This window comes from Lipophrys pholis, assembly GCF_963383615.2.
Source record: "Lipophrys pholis genome assembly, chromosome: 4".
NCBI lineage: Eukaryota > Metazoa > Chordata > Actinopteri > Blenniiformes > Blenniidae > Lipophrys > Lipophrys pholis.
This window is the reverse complement of record NC_137637.1, coordinates 15,616,315-15,641,556: the sequence shown is the minus strand read 5'-3', so window position 1 is coordinate 15,641,556 and position 25,242 is coordinate 15,616,315. Positions and strand designations below refer to the sequence as shown.

General features: G+C 44.0%; 2 protein-coding genes across 7 annotated transcripts; both read right to left on the bottom strand.

Annotated features, from left to right (window-relative positions):
- Positions 1-1,285: 1,285 nt before the first annotated feature.
- Positions 1,286-6,694, bottom strand: ccdc120b (coiled-coil domain containing 120b; the record flags this gene model as incomplete). The annotated part of the gene is made up of 9 exons (XM_080462143.1): positions 1,286-1,397; positions 2,557-3,594; positions 3,817-3,918; positions 4,070-4,223; positions 5,070-5,129; positions 5,236-5,356; positions 5,452-5,553; positions 6,191-6,321; positions 6,646-6,694. The coding sequence occupies 9 exons, from the start codon at positions 6,692-6,694 to the stop codon at positions 1,301-1,303; spliced, it is 1,854 nt and encodes a 617-aa protein (XP_080318269.1). The 3' UTR covers positions 1,286-1,300.
- An 8,040-nt stretch (positions 6,695-14,734) lies between these two features.
- mbd1b (methyl-CpG binding domain protein 1b) lies at positions 14,735-25,242 on the bottom strand. 6 transcript variants are annotated; one of them, XM_080462136.1, is made up of 17 exons: positions 25,120-25,242; positions 24,112-24,642; positions 23,636-23,776; positions 22,937-23,078; positions 22,568-22,842; positions 22,386-22,468; positions 22,215-22,255; positions 21,882-22,022; positions 21,706-21,777; positions 21,605-21,625; positions 21,425-21,517; positions 19,928-20,089; positions 19,667-19,846; positions 19,465-19,518; positions 19,296-19,373; positions 16,979-17,101; positions 14,735-16,881 (listed from the first exon to the last, which is right to left on the bottom strand). In XM_080462136.1, exons 2-17 carry the CDS (start codon positions 24,480-24,482, stop codon positions 16,411-16,413), a joined length of 2,448 nt encoding a protein of 815 aa, XP_080318262.1. In that variant the 5' UTR covers positions 24,483-24,642; positions 25,120-25,242; the 3' UTR covers positions 14,735-16,410. The 6 variants fall into 6 exon arrangements, with proteins under 6 accessions (XP_080318262.1, XP_080318265.1, XP_080318263.1 ...); XM_080462139.1 differs by having other exon boundaries at positions 19,667-19,825; XM_080462137.1 differs by having other exon boundaries at positions 21,425-21,514.

Below are 25,242 nucleotides of genomic sequence, written 5' to 3'. Positions count from 1 at the left end.
GTCAACTCCACGGTGACTATATTAGAGGGAATTAAGGCTTAAGATGTTCATAAAGTGCTCTGTATGACTCAAATCTGTCACAGCGAAGAGTAGGAATAACAGATTTGATACAATAGCTTGTGGCCATACAGTCATGTGTCAAACAGTATGTCTCACCAACGGTTCTCTAGTCTTCCTGAAACTGATCTTATAATTCTGTCAAGGTCATAACAGAGAAAGCTACATTTATCAGTCAGCACCGAGCTGGAGCTAAAAATCTAATTTAAATTTAAAAAAAAAAAAAAAAAAAAAAACCACACCTGACATCATTTCAAATGCTCTGAATGCACACATTTGTGACATCCTGAACTTTTTTCAGCTTTTGATTCGAGTTAAGCTCTCAGAGGTTCAATGCTAGCACTTTTAAGTTTTCTGACCAAGGTTTAGTGCTGATATTTAATCGTTGAGGCACTCCCGTCTGCTACACCAGTATGCTACAGTTCACGGCCCATTTCATTTTATCAAACATGAAAAATACAAATGGCTATGAAATCAATGGCAGATGAGGACTTAATCTGTGTGTTTTTTTTCCTGTTTCATATAGTCTACAAACACTTTCACTGGCAGGTAATAATACTTTTAAAATGAAGTGAGCTCATATAACATCTTTGTATAATCACACAATTAATGAACGATAAACTACCTCTTTAATATAACTGTTCTTTATATCTCAGAAGATACAAAATAGTAATTTAGAGTTGTATATATTCGGTAAAAAAGTATATCTGGGGAAATTTTCAGGGTTAGGAGGGAGAATCTTACTGCTCGCGTTAGACCAGAAGTATGTGAAGTACAGCATGAACATATTGGTATTAGATGCTCTGTCAGTTGGCCCCAGTGCACATCGGCAAGACAGCTCTGGGTGTGAAGTTCATACGGGTACGATAGAATATAACAAGGGGAACTTGCCAAGGCTTTTATAAACCGTACAGCTGCAGTTTGTCACTTTTCTCCACTCTCTTTTTGCTGAGGTCGCCACGTTTTGCTTTGCTGTTAAGGTCACATTGTATCAGCTTGTGTGTACCGTCGCGAGTCTATGTGAGGCTTCAGTGCTTTTTTGCTCATATGATGCAGCTGTGTGTGTGTGTGTGTGTGTGTGTGTGTGTGTGTGTGTGTGTGTGTGTGTGTGTGTGTGTGTGTGTGTGTGTGTGTGTGTGTGTGTGTGTGTGTGTGTGTGGGTGCTGCTGCTGCTGCTGCTGCTGCTGCTGCTGCTGCTGCTGCTGCTGCTGCTGCTGCTGCTGCTGCTGCTGCTGCTGCTGCCTCAGACCAGGGTTCCTGGGTCTGCACTGGGCTCCTTTGGTGTCACCTCCTGTGTCTGTGGATCTGGAGTCTCTTGATAGAGAGAGAACTCCATCGACCTGTGGAAGAGGCAAAACAAATCAATCCATCACTGTTAATACAGGAAGTCTACAGTGAAGCTTAAAGGGGGGGGGGGGGGGGGGGGGGGGGGGGGGGCAAACAAACAAGCAAAGGCCCATTATTGTGTCTTTCCATTTTATTTGGCGGGCTGTCTGAAATGTCATGTGTAAATTAGAGCGGGCCCCCACGGATAATTAGTAGAAACCAAGTGAGCTGTGCCTGAGAGAGTGTGTGTTTTTGATCAAGAAGTAATCTAGCCTGGAAGTTGGCATGCGGCAACCGGCAGAAGGAGACAATGCTGACCCAGCACAAAATGAAAAAAAAAAAAAAAAAAAAAGGAAAAAAAAATACCAAGGCCGTAAAAGAGCGTGACAGATGGATTGGTCGGCAAGCTAAAAAGAGGAACGGCACATCCTCTGCTGGAGGCCTCGCTGCCAGCTCCCACTAATACAGTAGACAATAATGCACCGCTATGGAGAGCGATAATGAAACAACAGGATTCGAACAAAGGAAAAAACATTTTTTGCAGAGATGCGACCATGTGTTGCCAGTTTCACAACTGCTCTTGTTTTTGCTCTTCTTGCGCTCACATTATAAAAAGATCAACAGTTTCCAATTCACAGGTTTTGTGGGTCAACATTTACATTGAAAGAGTATGAAAACTATATACAAGTATGCATTTTTACATGTTTTAGAGCAGAGTAATAATGAGGAATAGATTATATATTTTGCCATTACTGTGCTATAAACTCTTTCAGCCTCCTTCAATTTCAATACTGGAGTTTACTGGAAAAGTGTTTTGGATTTTACCTTTCAGTTACAGTGTACAGCCTGTCCACGGATATGTCATTTACAGCATCAAAAGTGTTTTGCTGAGTGTAGATGACAGTGTGTTTATCACAAATAGTTGACCATGTGCTTCCATGTGAACTGAATAGAACACCGTAGTTGAGGACATGGTGGGGCAGCCAAAGCTGACTTCACTAAAGTTTCCTCTTCCTCTTGGAGATTGTACAAAGTTAATTATACATCAGTGACAGAAAGTTAGGTTAAGACCTGCTTTTTTATGAGGATTTTGCAAACATGTTTGAATGAATTTTAGTCCTCAACAATGCTGATTACCTCCAAACACACCCACGTAGTGGTAATATTACTGACCTTCCATGGAGTGGGTGACCGTGGAAGCTGGCTGATTGGGGCATCTGCGGCCGTTGGAGGTTGGATGGTTCACCTTGCACGGACTGAGCCTGGTGCACCAGGGGATGAGGGTGTGAGAGGCGAGAGACCCCTGCCTCGTGACCCTTTGCAGCAGCGGGAGGATAGCCGAGAGCGTTCCTCAAGTACCAGTCCCTCAGCCCCTCCAGTGCTAGGGCTTTATGGAGGCTTCGAGTTGAGTCTTCTGGAGTTGGAAGAGAGAACTGTGGGGGTCTGCGGTTGAAGGAAGGACCGGACAGCTCAGTTTGGTATGGATGCAGGTTGGGGATGGAGGATGTGGTGCTACCAGAAGCAGGAAGGGGAGACTCGTATGCAGAGAGCAGAATTGCATCTTGCGGATGTTGCTGCAAAGGAATAAAGGGTCCACAAGACTTGGTTCGGGTTACTTTGACCCTGCGTAGCTCCGCTTCAGACCCTCTGAGTACCATTGGACTATAAGGAGGTACAGCACTGGGAAGGTGTACCTGGGAATGAGAGAAACCGTTGGAGTGAGGAGGCACCGCTGCTGTGGAGGAGCGAGGGGAGGACATGTCCTGCCAGATCCTGCCTGTGGACTGGTACAAGTGGTGCTGCACTTGCATCCTCTGTTGTTTCCCCCAAATATAATCCATCAATAGCTCATTGTAGCCTCCACTGGCTGCCCTGCCACCCATCGACAGACGCATTTTGACTGGGTCCACAGAGGCGTCCACGTGCCTCTCAGGGCTGCCCAGGTGAATGTGCCTCAGCTTTCCATCAGTTAGTGTTTCTGAGCTCTTGTACGGCCCTCCTCTCTGAGGCATCCCGTTTCTGGGTGTAGGTTCGTCTGGAAGGCTCGATCTATCCAGCAGGGCCTCTGAACTGTTGCTGCGTCTGGCCCGGGAGCTGTACGGACAGCTTCGGCGGTCAGAGGAGGAACCCTCTGGAGCAAGTGGAATCATATATGGCACATCCAGACTGCCGGACCACTGCTTCAAGCCGTTGCCATTTGAAGCATCTGACCTAAGGCAGAAAATTAAAACAGAATGAGTTTATAATAGGAAATGACTCTGAGCAGCAAAGAAGATAAAAGAAGCTTTCATTAAAAAAAAAAGAATAATTTACAGTTTTTTATTCCTTATGTCCATAGCATGTACTAAGATCCTTAGGGTTAATTCCATTTAACAATAACTGTTATCACAACCTGAACTTTCGCTGAAACAGCAACCTGGCCTCACACATTACCTGACGTGTACGCTGATTGGAGCAGTCCGGGCCAAGAGAGGGGTCGCCGGAACACTTCTGCCTTCAACGTTAGAAGCACTTCGAGGTAACGAATGAGTTGGGCTGTGACACAAGAAAACAACAGCAGAGTGCACATTGAAATACCACTTTTAGGATTATACGTATGTGGGCAGGTATGACAACAATATGTGCGCCGTCAGACGGATCAGACAGGCTCCACCGCCTGAGGCACAGGTCACCGCAAGATAAGCACCTAACGGAGCTCGTGACGGAGTTGCGGCGGGTTCTCATCTCGTAGTAAATCTCTACTGGAGACAGCTTCCTGCTGATTCTGTGATCTGGACTGCCCACGGTGAGCCGGGGCTGAGACAGAGAGCGCTGGTCAGCAGCCACACTCGGTGAAGACTCTTTTGGGGAAAAAAATTAAATTAAAAACACACAAAAATCTGTTTTTAATGAAGCCCACTCACATATGATTTAACATTTTCAGCGTAAGCATAACAAAACTTGTGTTGACAGCTTTACTGCTTGTATAAGTCTTAAAGTTTGTTCTTTTTTTTTTTTTTTTTTTTTTTTCTTTCTTTCTTTAAAGTTTGTTCTTACACTAAAAAGACCTAAAACGATAGACGTTAAAAACATATTGAATGTAGGAATAATAAATTATGGCAAATGGAGTCAGTTACTCCTACAGACTAAAAATTACCTTTGAATATTGATATATATAGTAGAAGTGAAGTGGTTCATATCGTACTGCTGCCGGGACACACTTGTATAAGAGATTATTAATCTCAATGTGGCTCTCCTGAATAAATAAAGGCTAAATGAAGAAAAATAAAATAAAAAATACTAATAATGACTCAGAGAATCACCGTTGAGACTCCAAGATCAGATCAATCGCAAATACAACGTCAGACTTTAATAATTATGTAATTTTAGGACGAGGAACATTTTTTTTCCTTCCATTCTTTCAAAAACAACCTGACCGCAGACTAAGCCACGATATTGACAATCAGTTACTCTTAAGCTTGTTTAAATCATACATATATTTATTTTATGCAGCTCAACAGCATCTCACCACCTTAATCATATTAAAATGTAACAACTCCTGTACAACTTAGTTTCACACTGTATCATGAAACAAATAATCTACAGTTAATGTGTGAGCCAGATATCGGTATGGATCACAGATTAACTCCGATCTCTTACACCACTAACATACAGTGATCGCTGTAGACAATTTGGAGCTGACTCACCATTATCATGTGATGTAGAATCTGACATTGAGCTGGTGCTCTCTGACATGACTGTGTCTTCTGAAAGATCAATTTAATGGAATTTAATACACAACACCATTTTATATTCCCTTATAAACTGAGCATGTTGGCACGACAAATCTCGGGGTATGGCTTGTGAGTGCACCTGTATGACATCCCCGATGGACCGTCCTCTTGCTGTTTGGAACATTTCGATCGAACTCTGAGTGTCGGTACAGCGCACCGGTGAAGATGGCTTTCATCTGCTTTCTCTGGGCAGCCTCATCCTGCAGCCAGGGACAGACAGCCACGTCACAACACAAGTACACACGGCGTTACAGCTGCTGCGTAAACACAATTGATATGCAAGGTGTTGACTTACCTCTGCCTTGGCGTTGGGCGCCAGGCCAGCCCTGCGCTGCACCAGTGGGGGTTTCTCTCCCGTCTCCAGGGGGAAAGCACGAGGCAACTTCCCAGTCAGCTCCTGTAGTAGAGGACATTCATTAGCTTCCAGTAACTAAAGTCCTACTCACTGGAATGTGTGAGGTCCAAGGCGTTACATAAGACAATTCCTCCTAATGGATGACTTTCTCAGAACAATCAGCCCTCAAATGGTTCATTACACTTAAATAGATACACCAAAGGAAATGCTGCCATCCTTATTTACTCTGAAGCAGAAACAATAATTCTGATAAGCAGCAGCGCTTCAGACTTTCAAGTGAGCCACACTTAACAAAAGAACAGACAACTTCTGACTCCAAAAATAGACTCAGGGAGACGGAGTGAGTCACTGTACATACAGCTAAATATATAAGGATGTGTTACACAGCTGGTAATGAAAAGCTCAGCCACAGCTGCCTGTGGCTTCATTAACATGCAGCGACAAACTCTCAGGAGAGATGAATATCCAACCTATTATATGTGAGAAGAGTACCATTTTCAACAAGTTGCCAGGTGCATCTGGTCTTAAATGATCAAATTTATTCTGTAAGCAACCAGTAAGTACGTGGTTTGACCAAACACAATCATGTATCTAATCTGAAACACTCGAGATGGATGTAGGGAGGATGGTGGTACATTTAACTTGTGATTGTTTCAGAGGTGCAGTGAGAGCTTCTCACCGCTTCCTGCAGACACACTTGTTTGAGCTCTCCCACTCTGGCATTGAGGAGAGCCTCCAGGGCCTGCTTCCTCTCTTGCAGAGATGCAACCCTTTCCGCCTGCAGCTTGCTGTCCTGGCAGCCTTGAACATCTATGCAGCACAACAAGCAGTCAAAATAACAACATGCGCTCAAATCCTTGAAACAGATCACATGTGAGGCACTCAGACAAAGACACTCAAGAAAACATTGGTTGATTTTACAGCGTCTTGGTTTTGATAGTGTGTCAGTTTCTCAAGGTGTTTTGCTGAGATTATCTGGCAGCTGCGGTGACAGTATGTGAACAAAAGGCCTTCACATGTGTTTTTTCAGCTGGATGCTCCCTTGAGAAACACAAGCTGATAGATTGGGTGTCAAGACCTGTCCTGACACGAAAGTCTGCATCTCCACAACGTGAGAAGTCATAATTAACTCACCAGGAGCCCCCAAACCCATGGATGTGATCAGATGTCCTTTGACCTCCATGTGATGTAACTGCCGGGACTTTACGACTCACGCTCCCTCCCACAACCTCACCTGATGAATACAAACCAGAGCGTCAACTGTGGCTGAGAGGCATTAACAAAGTATATGCGGGCTCTGGCATTGTCTCTTCTCTGACCTTGCTGCCATGCGTTGTCTTGAGGTGAACATTGTGTTGCCTTTCTCGCAAGTTAGCAGGAGGTTTGCATGGGCGAGTCCGAGATCAGACACCTCAGGGGATCATCGGGGGAGTTGCTGCGTCTCCGTTCAGGTGTCTAAAACTGAATCCTTGAAAAGAATAAAGATACACATAATCAACCACTGTGATGAGAAATGAACTCTAATCAATGGAAAAACGTAATAAAAACAGCAACAATTTCACTTAAAGAATTCAAGATGAAGAAAAGAAATCAAGATGTGGTGCAGTATTGAGTCATTTTTTTTAAAGACCAGTTAACCAGTTTTAAAGAACATTAACAGAATAATTCTGATCATTCATTAACTTACCACACTCTCGGAGTCAGGGTACTACACTAAAATTAGCTCTTTGATCCAATTAGTAACCAATTAATTTGCAAAGAGAAGAAAAAAAAATGAGACGGCATAAGTAACATTAATAATTTAGTCAGATACAGAGCGAGACACTCAATCCCTGTGTGTTTTATGTCTCTAAGCTCAATAACTAACAGCACAAAAAGGACAGGGTGCCAGGGGAACAGAGCCAGAACAAAGTAGAGGAATAAATAACAGGGAATAAATGTAATATTCATCCGAGTTTCCTCTTCTGCCATAAATATCGAGGATAACATAGATGTACAGTTACCTTTACTTGTGAGATCCTCTACAAGCATGAAGGATCACCTGTTTATCTATTGGCAAGGATATATATCAAAACCATTGCTCTAGACAAATAAAGTAAATTAAAAATAAATAAATATAGACAAAATACTTTTTCCATTTATCTGGAGCCAGGTTGTGATATGTCATGTTCACCCCCCCCCCCCAAAAAAAATTGGCGCTTCATTACAAACAAAACATTTTTCCCTCATACCCAATAGAGACTTGACATCTAAAAATAGCGGGATCATTTTCTGCCAGAAGCCTTTCACTCATCGTTTCTCACAAATCGCGGCCATAAACCAGCATCTTGCTGTCCTCTTGCCAGTCGTGTAAATCATGAAATGACTCCATTCAGCGCACAAATCTAGATGAAAGGCCTCAAGGGCTGGATCAGAAACACCCTTCCAAAGACAGCTCCTGCCAGCATCACATCTTTCAAAAAGGAAACATTTATCTATCGGTTAGTCTGAGCAGCTGTCTCAAAGCTTCGCTCACAACCGACCAGCTTTTTGAAATTCTTTTTTTGTGTGGCCAAGACACATGTCGCGCTCTGTTATTCTGACTCAAACACCATAAAGAGGGAGTCTCACTTTCTGTGAAGACATACTTGAAATACTTCCTCTGAGTTTGCATTGGCTCCTGTCCTGGAGCTGGACCAGTAACTGCTGTTTGCTCCTGTACGTGTAACCCCCCCCCCCCCCACCAGCATGCTTGACCTCCCGGTGACAGACGAATTGGAGCCTTTCACACAAACAAGTGGCAGAGTTACGAGCGCCGCTCAGACAAAAGCTCATCACATGGCTTCCCTCACACAAAGCAACTGTGTCCATGGCCATCAAAAGTCAAGGTAATCTAATGTACTGATGCAGGTTTTCAACCCCTGAAGTTGATTTCGCGTCTGTTCGCCGATGAAGAAGCAGAGCGGCAAACCCTCAGAAGAGAAGCGGTCAAGACAAGACAGACATTTGGTATTCATCTGGGCCGTCGCTGGGCAGCTGCATGCTGGAGCCAAAAGGTTGTCGTGCTGCTTAAGAACGGCTCTGTCTGGCAACCCAAAACATTTGCTTGGAAATTTGGTGCCCACTAAAACATGCAACTGTAATCCCCTTTTGAAAACAATCCTTTTACCTCAGAGATCCAAACCAGCAAACTCTGTTTCAGTCCTGTCCAATATTAGAATAAAAATAACAATCATCTTATTATATTAAATCTGTCGGGTATTTAAAAGAAATTTTTTTTTTTTTTAAACCACATCTGACATCCTGTCTACAGTAACTTGATCCTTTTGTCTGCACAGACCTGTGACCAGCATCACTTTGAGAAGATGAGATAACGATCATCTGCATAATACACCCAAAGTGAAGACGTCACTTCAAAATGTTATCGTGATATTCAATAGCTCACTTTCATTTCAGAATTTTGTTTAATGTGTTGGACACCGCCAGAGTAGCTTCTTTTCATATTTTAGTTTTAAAAACAGTTTTAATGTAAGTAAAAAAATTATTGTTTGCCATTTGTATGATAGAAAGTTGAGCAAAGCCTCACATATTTTATGTCTCATATCTTAAAAATGTCTCTCAGTGAAACAGTTCTGTATTAGGATGGCGATTCCTTGGACATCTCAAAAGAGTCCTGGTGTTCTACAATATAATGTATATTTGCCAAAAGCAAAAAAAACAAAACAACTTTGACTTTTTGCCACTGGAGAGGACATACTGGAACCTGGACTCATTTGCAGAGCACCATGCATTTCATCAAATATGGAGTCAAAGGGTCAGGACACGTGGGTGTTTAATGTTATTCTGAGAAGTGTGAAGCACAACTCCCAGCCATTTCCATAATTATCACAAAATCAAGAAATCCTAAAGCACATAAACCTATCCTAATACCCTGCTAGTCATTCATTTGTACGTTACAGGAGTAAATGTGGAAGCTCCCTCAAATGGTCACTTGCATGATAAAGGGTTAATGCAGCCTTTTCTTTCAGCATTTGAACATTTTCCTGCATGTCTCTCCGAGGCCCGACTGCTCGAAAAGACTTTTTTATCTGATTGGCCTGTCTCTCCTTCAACAGCTCTGAAGCTACTGAAATGCAGCGCCCGGGTGTTTGTAATTTCACACCAGCATCACCATCTTGTGAGCTGCTTCTGTGCTAGAAGAAGTTGACCATGTAAGGGCATTAGCTCATCTGAACTGAGCCTTCGTGGCAGTTTAAACTGTACGCTTCGCTCCTCAGCTTTGTGTTTGTCCATAGAACAATTTAGCATGGACACCTGGACACCCATATATTTATTTTTCCAACTTGGAATCAAATAAGGTTACCTTAAGCAATAGTTCTGAGAAAAGAACAGCACAGTAGTAATCACTTTACGACAGCAGCTAAAGGAAAACTAAAGACCAGGTGCAACAGGTCACGCTTGAACTAAAATCCCACTTAACACATAACACACCTGAGGATCAGTGGTCTCATTGGTTTGAGTTAAGCGCTAACTCCTCAAACATCTGGTCTGCAGATGTGAAGGTAGGACAGCGCAGGACCGTCTCAAATTTCACAGGAAGCCTGCAGGAGGGATGGTGGGACGATGAAGAATCAGATAAACGGAGTCAGAGCATCAAAGGCAGGATCAGACGAGATACGAATACAAGAGGCTTGAACGCCACGCCATCATCAAACGCATGTTGACTTTGCGCGTGTCGGGGGCTCTGGATGGTAGTATAGATACCACTGAGGGAGTCGTGCTGATTAAAACATGAGCTGTGCGATGAGAATAAGCTGCCCCTGTGCAGCTCGCATCACACGAATGCAAATCAGGGAGGAGTTTAATATTCAAGTCCAAAGGGCTAAACAGAGAAGCCTGGAAGGTAGGGCCTACCCTCCCGCGTCGACACAAGGAGTTGTGCTGCTCTCTATTCTCCTCAAAAGTAATACATATTACCTTGCAACATTCATAGCAAAACTACATTCCGACAGGCAACCTTTTTTTTTTTTTTTTTAATCCAGCCTCTCCTCCCTTGACAAACACAATGGCCCCCGGCTCTTAAAGAGATTCACTCTCTCTGCTGTCAGCTTTTATCTGGCCCCAGAGTCCCAGATACAGGATTCTGGTGTCAACAGCATTTATGTAATGCATATATACATGATTTACAACAGCCTTACTCTTAAAATGTTATGGCGGAAGCTCCAACAACAACCTCTTATCTGTTGCTCGGCGTGTTTGCCGGCGACTTTCAACAGGAGCAGCTGGGAAGCAAGACGAGCAGCTGAAGTCTCACCTCCAGCCCATTATGGACAGGTGAGACAGGCTGCCCTCATGTTGACTGTTAGTGTTGACGCAGCTGCCGCTGTTGTCAGCCGACACATGGTAACCAGAGCGCGTTTACAATCGGGTACCTCCTGCTGGACGAGCGGGAGGGTCAACCAGCCGTTCCCACGGAGAAAGTAGGAGCTCTGCAGACCTGTGCAGCATCTACATTGCAAGGCCAGCTCTCGCCATACCTCCAGGGACGCACCATCACGAGGACACTTCAGCTTTTGTTTCTTGACACGTCTGACCTCTGAACTCCACTGTGTTCATGTCTGAAATACCCATAGTGCAGTCTGGATCTGCACAACTCAATCTCAAACTCCCGAGGATGCCACTAAGCCCACCAGTGAGATAGGACTGTGGGGCAGAAATGCTGAAAGAAATGAAAAAAATGACGTTATTCAAAAGTCTATAAATGAGAGCTCAGCGTGGATCTGATTTGGTCTGTCTCCACCTGAACCAAAGAGTAGTGCCCCCCCACACACACACACACCCACACTAACATGATATTTTCTATTTCTCTCCATATCCAGACCCAGACCACACTTATCAGCTCACAGCAGGGCAGCTTAGCTCACCATGCTGCTCACCATTTCACCTCCCTGGCCTTCACGCTCACCTTTGCACATTTAACACGGCCACCACAAACGAAACAAAGCCCAACTGATTTCTATCCACCTGGATTCTGCTAAGCCGAGTTAAAGACAGCAGGGGGGGGTAGGGTGGGGGTGGTGAAAGGAGTAATAAAGAAAGGAATGTGCCTACTAATGTCCGAGGAGATTATTCCTATACATCCCTATATTTTCCCTTTGCTCCGTGACACCTGGAGGGATTTCTGTACGTATTTCCAAAGTAGTTTTCATGCTTTGCGGCGACCGTAATCCGCTTTGTTGATGTTGGAAACAGTACAAGGCTTTTGTTTCATTCAAGCTTATGAAGGGCACCCACAGCCATGCGGGTACATCTTTTACTACACAGTAACAGCTTGATCATATTCTTTTGTGTTTTTGACGAAAATGTAGGTGAAATCTCTCTGCTCCTGCTGCCAGTTGATACGGTGTGGGATTTGATTCTCTGCGCTCACACACCGAGCTAAAGACGGTTTGGACGGAGCTAAAAGCAACACTCCCATTGTAAATCCACCCTAACGTACACATGAAAGGGTTTTTCCTCAAGAGGACCAAATTGAAATCAAGGGGGCGAGTGAGTGACGTTTCACACTCGACACTAACCCTGCAAGTCACCTATTACTGTACTGTATGGCGAGGTTGTCAGTTCATTAGGGGCATCATAAAAGGAGTCATGTCATCTTGATAGGGTAGAATGATCATTTTGTGTTTGCACAAATCTAGGTCAGGGTCTAATTCCACGGTTTGAAAAGTCTTTGTTTTTCTAGAAAAAGCAGAACACCACACTTCTGAAAACAAACATCAGCATGTGTCCCGGATCCTCCTGATGGAGACGTAACCGAGCTCGGATGATCATTTATTTTCCCCTGAAATGAAACGCTGAGAACAAAACCCCACTGATGATACAGTCATCCATCTGTCGACCCCTCATACACACATTTTTCCAAGTTAGGGTCCCCACTGAGACAGAGCAAAGGCCGAGTACACCCTGGACGAGTTTCCATTGAAATACAAAACAGAGCAGAAGAGAACAGTTTGGGAGCTCTGTCGGTCCCACAGATATAAATATTTTAAGCACTTTTGTTTATGTAGTTATGGTCATATGGTTAATTAAATGGAAGTGTGTATGTTTTTATAAGCTACTGTACACACAAGAACATTCCCGTCACAAGACCATTGTAGAATCATGCAAGTTAAAGTGTCAGCGGAGGCAGAAAATCCACAGAAGCACAGGAAGAACATGCAAACCCGACACTGGAAGGCCCCAGGCGCAGAATGGAAACATGCATCTTCTTGCTGTGAGACAACAATGCCAACAAAAGCCATAGAACTGCAAATGAAGGGTGATCCTATCAGTTCTTTTATGCATGCATACTTCTTGCTGGGAAGAAAATCCTTCACTGTTCCCAGATAAGAAGTGAAACACCCTGGAGGCACATGCAACACATCTCTCCAAAAAGCATCTTCGCATCTTGACAGACACTCCTGCTTAGGAATCTTTTAATAACAGGGCTTTAATGCTGCTGCTGCTGCTGCTGCTGCTGCTACATGGAATTCCCTAAATGAGAACAGTGAAACCAAAAAGGCCCATGACAGACAGACAGACAGACAGACAGACAGACAGCAGTGGCGGGACGTTCTTCCCATTTTGCTCCACAACAACGCAGCAACAGGGAGAAGTTGTGTTTCCCCGTGAAGGCTTGACACCGATCTCGTATGAAGCTCCGGCATATGCTTGCAGTCGTGACAATGGTGCTCTTCGCAGCGGGTTTTTGCCACTCGGGCATTGCGATCCCTGTGCACGCACAAACGGACGAGACGCGTCGGCTGTCACTGCGTTGGATGTGCAAGACGTGTTATTTGGCCCCGGCGTGGCAAACATAAAACATGTGTTCCCCCACATCGAGCCCGGCGTGTGGGAACTGCAGACACCCCGCATCTGCATCGTGGGCGCAGACGGCTGCTGGTGAAAAAACACTCACTCACCAAAGATACTATATATCGCAGGTGTGTCACCGACTGTCGCGATAATGAAGCCGTCTTTTACGTCTTATCAACAGCTCGCGGACTCACGTGTGAGTGATTTATTTAATTTTTTTTGTAAATAACGGAGAATCTAAAAAGGCAGTGTGTATTCATTTATACGCCCAGATAGGATAGAAAGGACATCTTGGAGCAGAACCCCCCCCCCCCACCGTCTTCTTACCAGAGAGCATGACCGATGCCTTCGGAGGTCTCCGCGGTGCTCTGTAGCAAAACCAAGCCGAGAAACACCATTCCCGTGTCAGGCGAGTGGACGGGATCCCCTCCGGTGGAAAAGGAAGGCTTCAATTAGCAAAACGTGCGGTAATTGGGCAGCCACGCAAGAAAACAGCCCCGCGTTCATGGTGGCTCCGTATCCCGATTGTAATTCACGCGCAGCTCCGCGACCTGCGCTGCGTCGGAGCGCTGCGCATCTCAGCAGACCTGCTCCGACACACAGAGAGAAGAAAGCAGCCCCACTCCCTCCCCCCCTCTCCCCTGCACCGGATGAAAACCCCCAGATTCTCCACGGCCAGACCGAGTCGACGCTGTCACGGCGCAGGCAGACGCCCCTCCCAGATGTTTCACGCCGCTTCTCCAGCGCCGACGCACAAGCACACACATCCAGTTGTTGCACGGGCAAAATGCGCGTGTGTGGCGTTTCAGTGCCACTTCTACCACAGCTGCTTTCTGGAAGACGGATTCTCGATGGTACACATTTCCGGTGTATCAGTGGTGCATTTCGATACTTAAATAAAAGATGACAATGGTGCATCTAAAATGTTTTGGAGTTGAAGTTAAGACTGGCTGATGTGTAATGGGTTTCAAATAATTTAAAGTTCCAGGTGAAAATTAAGGCCACACAATTGTGAAATAGTCAAGCGATAGTAAGCATTTTTGCCTCATCGTGACATCGTCCTCAGTTTGAGTTTGAATTCTCTGAGGGATGTGTAAGTTCTCCTCCAGTATGATTGTTTTTCTGCACTTCTATAGTCCAAAATGTGTATTTGTGGTCAATCAATGACTCTAAACTGTCTCTTCATGTTTGTCCTGTAACGGTTGTCTGGGATTGGCTCTAAACTGGATAAAGATAAATCAGTACACAAAATGATTTCAACTGTTAAAAACAAAAAAAAAATCGTCATTGTATTTTACATTTTTATGTCTGCTGTTCTCAAGTGTTACCTCTTTAAATGTGCTTGTTTTCCTTGAATAAAATGATATATTGACACACTTCATTTAGACGTTATTTTCCATTTAAATTTTAAGAGAACATTATTTTCAAAAACTCACATGTATATAAAACTTTCAGGGCTGTGATCAATTCATGACAAAGTGTACAAAATGGCAGCTCACACCATAGCAAAGACAAAATCATATCCCACAGCGTTCGAATAATAGACCAGTATTAATGAAAAGATTATTTAAAAAAAAAAGAAAACGCTTCTAAAACATTTCTCTTAATATTTGCAACATTCCCACGTTCACACATGCTGTCATGGCAAATTTCAATTTGAAAATAGACCACATACAACAAAATAAGAGAAATATTAATGCAAACAAAAAAAAATAGGCTGACCCGTGTGGCAGTGTGTTTTGCTGTTAATATTAGAAAAGGGGTTTCTTTTGTTTTGGTTTAGGGAAAAACCATAGCTAATGTGTGTAAAACATGAACTAAATAACTTTAACACATGTTGAATAGAAACAAGCCTGTTACTCAACAGTCCCAACCTTCTTGAACCATGTATCACATTTTTTTATTATTAACTCCAACATAAACTTGAGCTTAGGATGCTTAAATGTTTTCCTCTGTACTATTTGCTGCTGAGGATGTAAATTACTTCGTTTCAACAGTGTTGAATTAAAACCAAATCAACTACTTTCCTTGGGATTGTTTTTCAAGCAACTACCAATAAAGGCCCAGTCTAATTTAAAATACTTTGTAAGCATCTACTGGAACATTGTTTTAAATACTTTTGATGTTATGAAATGCACGTCAGCAAGTATTTTATTTATTTTTTTAATAATTCCCCTGTCTTTAACAAAGACTGGGCTGATGGACTTTTCAAATATGTTTTAATTCAAGGCCTAATTATAACAAATATATTTTGATCGTGACCCCCCCCCCAAATATTTTTTGAAATCTGCACAATTACTTGAAGAAAGCGAGATAAGAAAAAATAAATCATGTATTCATAGACCGTCGAGAATGCATAAAGTTTCACATTGTCAAAACCACCGAGTTAAAAAATACCAAAATGCTACATGTCAAACAAACACTAGAATGAAAAGTGCAACCCATGTCATATAATTTACTAAACAAAAAAACAAACAATGGCTGAGAAAGACACAAACATGACCAGGTTTTTTTTGTTTTTTTTTCCTGTCCCGACTGCTGGTTCACTGCATTCAGTATAGTACACATTACACAGCATGACCACATTGTGATGCTGCTGGTGAAGAGACAAGTGCTTTCACTGCTGATAGTAGAGTTTTATTTGGAGGCTGAGAGACAAGATTTTGGGCCAAAGAGCCACTCAAATTAATAAAAAATGGTAAAGAGGGGGCGAGGCGGAGTCCTCAAGTAAGAGTGCGACTCAAGTCATAACACACCAAGCACACAGGGACACTTTCAGCTCCATTCATCACTTCGCCCGGACTCTTAACAGTCATGTTGAAAAGCCCTCCGACAACACTGTAAAACATCTGAGAAGTAACAAGCCTGGGTTAGAACGTCACAGCTCCTGGAATGCCTTTGGTGATTCTTTGAAAAATCAAATTGTACTATTACAGTCAGAGGTAAGTCTGTGAAATGTCATTTATATTGTCACCAACAGTAAAATAAGGAGGAAATGGCACAACGTTGCATTGGAAAACCTGGTGGTCTCCAGTGCAGTAACTGAACGGTGCATCTGCGCTGCAGTTAAAGTTCTTGCAGCTGCCGGCAGTTTGAACAGATGCTCACATCCTTATTAACCAAGAAATCACACGTGGATGCTCGTTCAATAATGATGGGGTCTTTGTGCGGCGAGTCCCTGGGCGGCAGCCCCTGGCACATGACGTACTTCTCCAGGCCTAAAAGCAGTTTGACCACGTCGGTCACCGAGGTCAGGCGTCCTGGGTGGCCGTCGTAGAGCGGGTGGGTGGGCAGCAGCGGCTGCTTCTGCACGGTGACCTGGTAGCAGAAGCCCGGGTCTATAAGCACCATGGTGTCAGTCATGTTGGACTGCTTGGAGCACTGGATGAGCTGCAGCCGGGGGCCCTCCACCAGTATAGCGTGCCACATTATGGGCAGCACGGAGGAGCGCAGCGAGTGGAGCAGTTTCATGAGCTGGTTCTCTACATCTGCACCGCTCCCGGCCGGGCTATCCGTGAAACTGAAGACGCTTTCAATCTGCAGACAAGACAATGAGGATGCATACATACAGCTTTATCTGCAGTGATGTCAACAAGAGAAAAGAAGAAAAAAAAATCCCCTGCAGAACACATACCATGGGCAACTCGTCTTCATCATCATCATCATCTTCTTCTTCTTCATCATCGTCGTCGTCGTCGTGTTTAGGCTCATTTCTGCCTGTACGCAATTGATCAGTATCCCATGTGCTTGGCTGGTCCTGTTTGGATGATTGGGAGCTTGTAAGTTAAAACTATTGACTGACCAGATCAGTTAATAACTTAGGAATATTAAAAATTTGAGAACATGTTGGGACGGTGTCACCATCTGTTGAGTACGTTCTAACGCCAGACCCCTCGGGCTAATAACTCACATTAGATGTGACATAAGAGGGCACAGAGAGGGAAAATAAGGATTGATGAAGAACACAGGAGCACATGACAGAGCAGAAGCACCCGTCATCCCAACCGGAGAGCATTACCTTTATTTACCTGAAAGATGGTTTTAGACTGAACAGCAACATGTTTTTCAATTCAGTTGGAACTGACAGTATCCAGGGATTTCATTCAATTCAATCCAAATCAGAGAGAAATGTTTTCTAATCCCGCTGCCAACAAAAGAAAATGAGACGTTTTCATTTTAACTGCAGAATCTGAGAGAGAAACACCATCTTTAAGGATCTCTGTAGTACCAGAGTACTCCACTGGGAGTTGTTGCTGTACCAGCAGTACAGAGCAGAGGGGAGCTGCTCGGAGGAACCTAGGAAAATGTATCTTTCATTACAAAACAAGAGCCGACTCCAGCTGTAGCTCACAACATTAAAGAAAGAAAAATCCCAGTGAAACGTAGCGTGTTTCGTGCAGACTGTTTGTGATGGGATTCAGAGTCAGAGCTCCATCTTCATTATGAGAAGAACTGAAAGACAAATCATGAGCCGGCATTCTGTAAGTGCACAATCAGACCAGCAACGGTGTGTTATGTTCTGATCACTGAGTGGAGGTGGTACATTGGGGTTACTGTAATAGAATCTTCGTCTTACCAAAACTGCAGTTTCACACCACGTTTGGATTTCTTTCTTCTCTCAGCTTCCTCCTCCGTATGATTTAAAGAAACCTTATCATGTCTGGCCTATGGTCCATGTGGTCAACCACAATACTCAAGGGCTGCATTTTTACATAGAGTAGATCTAATAATCAGATTTTCTGTTTTGAATTTTACCAAATGGGTGCGGCACCAACATAAAGATGTCGACAGACTACATTTCAAACGGTAACAAAAAGAGCTGAAAGCTTTTCCAGTGGCTCCCGAAGATGGATTTTCTTCTTTTTCTTTGTCCACGTTCGGCGATGTTTCTTCTTCTGGAGCTGTCCTATCAACACACGCCCCCACATCTGCAGTGTAACGTCGTTATCTGGTGCTAAGACACATTTTCTCTGAGTTTCTCCTCACGATAGCAATTCTCCTCGGACGTAAGAGTTTTATGCCCGTAGTTATGTTGCCTGGAGGAATGAACCAAAATCTGTGTGTAGGTGAACGACTGTCGGAAGGTTTCAGTGGAAAATATAAAGTATCTTTGTTCAGACACATATTTACATCAGGAAGACTTAAAAAACAACAACAAAAAAACAACAACTGCAATGTCAGATATTTTCATGAGATCAAGTAACCGTCAAGTGACCACAAGTACAAAATGAAGGATAGCCAAGAATAGAGGGGTGACAAGTAGAGAGAGCAAACAGCTTGGCAGCACAACGCTGCAATGACAAGCAGATCAAATTAACTTTGTGTGGGTGGCCTGATGCCAACTGCTTAAGACATGTACCATATACTGCAATTGCAACATGTTTGGTTCCAGTCTGTCCGGGTCGTGGGTTTCGTTGTATTTCGTGCCCTTCTGTCTTTGTCCTCATGTTGTCTGTGATGCCGCCACATTGCAAAGCAATAGAATAAGAGTTAAATATACAGACCGTTAATTGATGCCGTGCTGTTGCATAAATAAGAGGAAAACCTTTGTAGGAGCAGAAATCGAGGAGTGCAGTCAGGATGACCAAAGCCTGATTTAAAAAGGACAAAATCTGCTTAAACAAAAAGAAAAAAGAAAAAAAAAGAAGTTGGATCCAGGCCTGGACGTGAAGCACCGAGCCACCGGCCAAAGAACAGCATGCGAAACACATATGAGGAAACAGACAATGTGCCAGAGAGGCACGATGGCCCACCTTCAATAAGGCTTGGTGAGATTTATGAGCTTTTTGGTCGTCAATCTTTTGTACACAATCAGCCGATAACTGCAACAATCTGCACAGAGCTGTCAGGAAGTGAACGCCAGCAGCTCCAAAACTAAAAACTCCAACCGACTGGTGCCAATCAGAGCAGTGTCACATTGTGATAACAAGAAAAAAAGAATGTGAACTTACTTTTTGTGAATTATGGTTGCTGATGTGAGGGACCCGTTCTGACACTCCGTTCTGACACAGATTTGAGTGATACGTGGGCTAAAAGACAAAAATTACAGTTCTTATTTAGAACTGGAGCTGTTAGTGTATAAAGATAAGATTGATTTAAAAACTGCCGATGGCTTCTCACATTTAGGTCAATGGAGTGTTTGCTTGCTTCCACAGGATCAGCGTTCCAGTTCGCCTGCAGAAGAAAGACAAAAGTGGGAAGAGTAGAAAGATGCGGCACACCTGCCAAAGTTATAAACAACCACTGAAAGTTGCAAAACAAACAAACAAACAGACAAACAAACACACAAACAAACAGACGATCACAGCCAGCGGTCACTTACTGGTTGCAAATTACTGTCGTCGTCCTCGTTGTCACTTAGTGCAAATCCTGGCAGCAGCCCCTTGCTTTTCTTTAGGCCGGCCTTTCGGCTGTAGGTGTAGTGAGGCCTCGGTCTGCCGGGCAGGACTGAGCTGTCTGGACCAAAGTCGCCTTGTCCCATCTGGAAGGGCAGCAAATGTCTCTACCAAATGCAGAAAGATCATTTGAGACCGAAACTACTGGACCTTTAGCACAAAGAAGGATGGTGCCTTGGGTATCGTACCATTGCCTGTCTCTGACACTGACGTAGGCGACACTTTTGCCTCTTCTTGTTGCTGCCTCCGAACTTGGGTTTGTCCACGCAGAAGTCGCACGTGCCGCAGTCTCTCCTGCACAGACAGGCCTTGCATTCCCCGCAGGAACGCCGCTTACGCTTCTTATGCCACTGGAAACAAGAGTGAGAATAGAAAGCACAACAAATGAGCAGAAAGAAAGAAAAACAATTCTCCATAGTTCTTTTAAAGCACTTGGCTAAGGTGTAAATGAAGAGTGAGGCTGCTGCAGAGAGCGAGGCAGCACAAGTGAAAGCTGGTTAATGAAACAACCTTGACAGACATGAAGAATCAAACTGAGCAAAAGACTCAACCTTCTACAAAAGAATTAAAAGCCAGAGAATGTGACCTTCTATGAATGAATAAAGGAAAATTTCTTTTAGTAGTAATTGTAGCATTACTGAGGCTCCCGCTGCTGCTGCCTGTTGCTGTTCGCGGGATAGCGCATTAGAGTCCGTACGGGCCGACACTCGGACAGTTCACATTCCTAAAACGTACTCATCTTTTAATCCGGCTATGACCTTACGTTGCCATTTCCAGCAGCAGAATTCTGCAAAATCCCTATATGCATGAACAGATTGTAGCACGATCACATGTGCACTGCAGGAGAAACGTTAATTTTTCATTACGAGGGCCAGTGTCACACACGTTTTTTCAACCTGAAGGACATGAACGTTTCTAAGATACAAAGGACCACAAAGTCCAGCAGCAGACATATAGAATGATCAACGCTTCAGCCAACTGTGGATCACGTGGGGGGCTGCAGCCAATCCCAGCTGTGGATTAATGCAGGATACACCCTGAACGCGCCCGCCCGCCCCACGCACTCCCATTTCCTGACCCAGGGCCAAGCTCAAGATCAAGTTCTACTGTAACGCAGAGCCTGAACAGTGGGATGACAGCTTCGTGGTGGGAGTGTAAGAAACTTTCCTCTGGCTGCGCCAACATTGCTGAAATGATCCTTTCAAACATAAGATAACTTCCTTCATTTAAAAATACAACTTCTTTGAACTTTGACACAGAAACACAGAGCCACGACATTTCATGTGATTTTTTCTCTCTCCTGCAGCTATTGTTTGAAGTTTCTGATTGGAACGTGCGACTTTGTTTACGTCCCCTAAAATTAAACCTAACTTGGAGGGCTGCAGATTGCGCTTGGCATGCGTGCAGAATGAAGCTTCCCATGAGAGTCAACAGAGCTCGGAGCAGCGTATCGCTAAACCGAAAAGTGCTTTACAGGAATGGTAGATTTTTAAAAAAAAATTGTAAATCAATCTATTTTTGCTTTTTATATGCATAGTCAAAAAAACTTTTTGATGACACATTAAGCTATTAACATTAACCGAATGAACTCATAAAGTGGAGTTATTAAGCTGTAGCGGTTTCTAACAAGGAGCCTAGGGACACAACGCAGCGTCACAAATTAGCGTTCAGTTGATTCAACTCACATCATCGTCATCGTCTGTTGACATGTCGTCGTCGTCATCGTTGTCGACGTTGAGCGAAAGGTTCTCTGTGTCGCTGTTTTTGAGGCTTGGCTGCTGAGCGAAGAACACATTTGCAATGAGGACAGTGAAGCTTTAAGTCATAAAAGACTGAGGCACATCTGGCCACTTGGATGACATTACCTGTGAGTCTGCAAGTTCACTCTGTAAAATAAAATGGATGCATTAGAACACAGAAATAAGCTGCAGCATTGAAGAATAGATTCTAAATAGACTTGTATTACCTGTAAACTAACGTCATCGTCATAGTTTTCAGGAGTATCGTCGTAGGATTTCTGTTGCAAAAAACCACTGTTCTGATGGGACACACACACACACACACAACAGAGCTGTTGATGGAATAGTTCCACAAACTTTTAACATTAAGAGAAAAAAAATATCAGTGGGCACAATAACTAACCCTTCTTATGGGACAGATACATCGACGTTTCCGGCATATTCTTCTCCGAGTCTCTGGGCTCTGCAGGCCATGCTTGCAGTTGGCACATTGCCCACAGTTGATGGTGTTGTGACATCCCACACACTGGCCACAAGGAATCCACTAGAGATGGCACAAACAAGGACAGAGACGCACTTTGATTATGTGATATTCATGAGAATTCTGTGTTTCACCAGTTGATCCTGATATCACAAGAGTATGCAGTCAATGTGAGTATTCCATTCATTTGTAAGCACACTTTGCAGGAAGTAGCTGAAATTAAATCCTTCATTCTCAGAATTAATGGGACTTTACCTTTCTAAAACGAATCATTGGATGCTCTTTTGTCTTTGACGCTACAGAATTGAAACAGAGAAATAGAGCTGTCATTACAAAACACCTCGGTAATCACATTGTATTCTGTTTATTTTAGATCAAGTTGTTTTTGCATCAGATTGACGACGGCAGTCTCACAAAACGACATACCCCAGCAGGTGGGACAGCAGGGCTTCTTCCTCTGTTTGTCGTACCATGTCCCCGTGAAGGAGATTCCACATTTGGCACAGATCCTGCAGAGAAACAGCCCACCTGCATTTAGCAGCCACTCACAACAGGAGAGCATACTTAGCCAAGTGTTCTCCAACGAGGAATTTAGTGATACGACTCACAGTGTGCTGTCCCCAGATCCAAACTCTCCATTGATGGACGGGAGCGGAAGCGGCTTGGATGACGAGGGAAAGGGAAGTTTTATTCCGTCTGTTTCCGAGTGCCGAGTTCGTTGTCCTGGGAACCCCGCAGCACTGTTCCGTGAGTAGCTCATCTGACTGGAGTTTGCATTTTTGTGCGGGAGGTTTGGGGTAAGCCTGTGGTACGAGTCAGGAGTGTCTGCTTCATCTCTCTCCGTGTAGCTGGACTCTGAGGATGATCGCTCCCTGACTTTTTTCTGAAATCACCAGACAGTGTGGAGAGCTGATTAGAAAACATGCGGAAAAAATATATTGACGGTTATATGCTTTCAAGGATTATGGGGGCAATACCTTTGCTCTGTTTCGAACTTTGAAGGGTGGCGCATCGCTATCGATGAACTTGCCCGTCTTGTACTCAAAATGTGACAAGTCAAGTTGTCCGTCCAGCACGGACAACAGCTCTACTCTGCTTCTCACGCGATCACCCAGAGGACTGCAACAACAGGAAAGCGTTGAATCCACTGAACACAAATCCATACTGCTATCCAGACAAATCAAGGACCTGAAGCTAATCTTTTTTTTAATTGCTTTCTGGAAAACAAACCAACATTTCACTATTACTAGTTCACTACATGATTTCATTTCAGAATAAATAGTTTGGTTGCCGAAGGTCAAAAACACAGCAAACACACCGTCCCACCGTTACAGAATTTCTCCTTTTAACTTCAAATGAAAGCAGGTTAAGCACGTTAATAAGATAAAAAGAGTGAAAGACTTTGTATTTAACGACAATGAATAGTCATGACCACAGACTACATGCACACAGATTCATTTATACTGGGAAACAGTATAAACTCAATATTTAGTTATTTATACTTGAGGAGCACTGTTACAAGTCCCATGCAGAGATGTGAGAAGGGTGCAGCAGCCCTGTTTGGAGGCAGTCGGAAGTAAAAGGACAAGAGTGCACTCACTCCTGCGATATTTACATGATAAACAGATTCTGACATATGCAAAATAAACACATCGCTGAGTGTTGACCGTCTTTACCTGATGTAATACACATCCTTCTGACCCATGCTTGAGCCAGACTGTCGAACAACCTCTTTGCGCTTCCAGCCCATTCCGAGCACAGGCCACTCGACCCATCCTTCGTCAGGATGCGTCCGTCTCCGACGAGGAGTACGGACACTGAATTTAAAGCAAGCACATAGTAATCATACATGTTAGAAGTCTTTCTTTCATTGACATTGTTAAGTTAAAGAGCTATATGTGTTATTTTTCATTCAATTAACACGGACCTGCACAGAAAACCTGGAGGGATAGACCCTGATCTGATCAATTTAAAGTTATCAAATCTTTATTTATGTGATAACCATCACAACAGGTAATGTTGCTCGTCACAGGATAACAAACATAGCCTTCAGTGATGTAGAGCAAACAACAAAGTTTGACAAAATGCACTATGTGACACAATGGTGAGCTTAAATCTGCACAGAAAGAAATGAAAACATTATTGAACCTACTTGGAGAGCCTTCTGAAGGTCTTCTCACTGCCCGCCACACTCTCACTTCTCTCGCTTTCTCCAGCAAGACTTTCCACCTCTGGATCATTTCTACAACTGAAGTCCTCCTCATCATCCTCAAGTGGCTCCAACCAGTCAATGGGAGGCTCGCCAAGAGCCTCATTGTCCACAGCATCGACACGGGTTCCCTCTGCTGGGGTCCCCTCTACCAGACCTGAGCTGCCGGGGTCCTCCTTTGTGTTGTGGCTGTCTAAGGCAGCCCTTGTCTCGGTGATATCCGTTTCTCTGCTCTTCTTCTCGGTGCTTTGTTCCACATCTTCTGCCACAGGCTCTGTGCCAGGAAGCTTGCTCTCGACTGGTTGTTCGTTCATTGATACACTAGTTCAGACTACAGAGTGTTTTCCTGGTGTCGATTAAGATTTCCTCTGCAGTCAATCTCGCATCCCATTTAAAGAACCAGATGAGGTCTAGACACTTGGACCTCGGCCTGCGAGGTTTGGATGGGTGTTATTCATCCCTCTATGGCACAGCCTAAAACACACAGAATATGGTTTGTCAGGAGCGATCAGGCGCGCTGTGTCCGGTGAAATGTGTGCAACTGAGGCCGCTCCATGGTTGTTATTGTAAAGTTTCCATAAATATAAAGCAGCCGTTCACTCGCCAACATGCTAGCAGAGAGGCTAACAAGCAAACACAATGCTAACGACACACGCCGACCTCAAAAGCTGAAAAACAGTGTTCCTAGTGGAGGCTCTCAAATGGTGACAAGTTGTTTGCGACGGACGTGCACACACACACACACACACAGAGCCTCCAGTGCCACACAAACACCATCAACGACTTCTCGGCAGTGGAAACACTGACTGAAGGCGGGAGTGACGCTAGCGTCCGTTAGCACTAGCATCCTTCATGGTTGTTTCCCTGTTGGTGAGCTAAACTCATTCATGAGCCGTGTATCGCTCTCCGGCTGCAAATGCTAGTGGTTAATTGAGTCGGCAAAACACGCACCTCTGAGGTATTATTGCCCGGATGCTTGGCACTGTAGCCTCAACATGTCGCGCTCCTTAATACTTTGCGAGGTACGGCTAACACAACTGGTAGCCACCATGCATCTGTAGCGCAGCCGGAAAC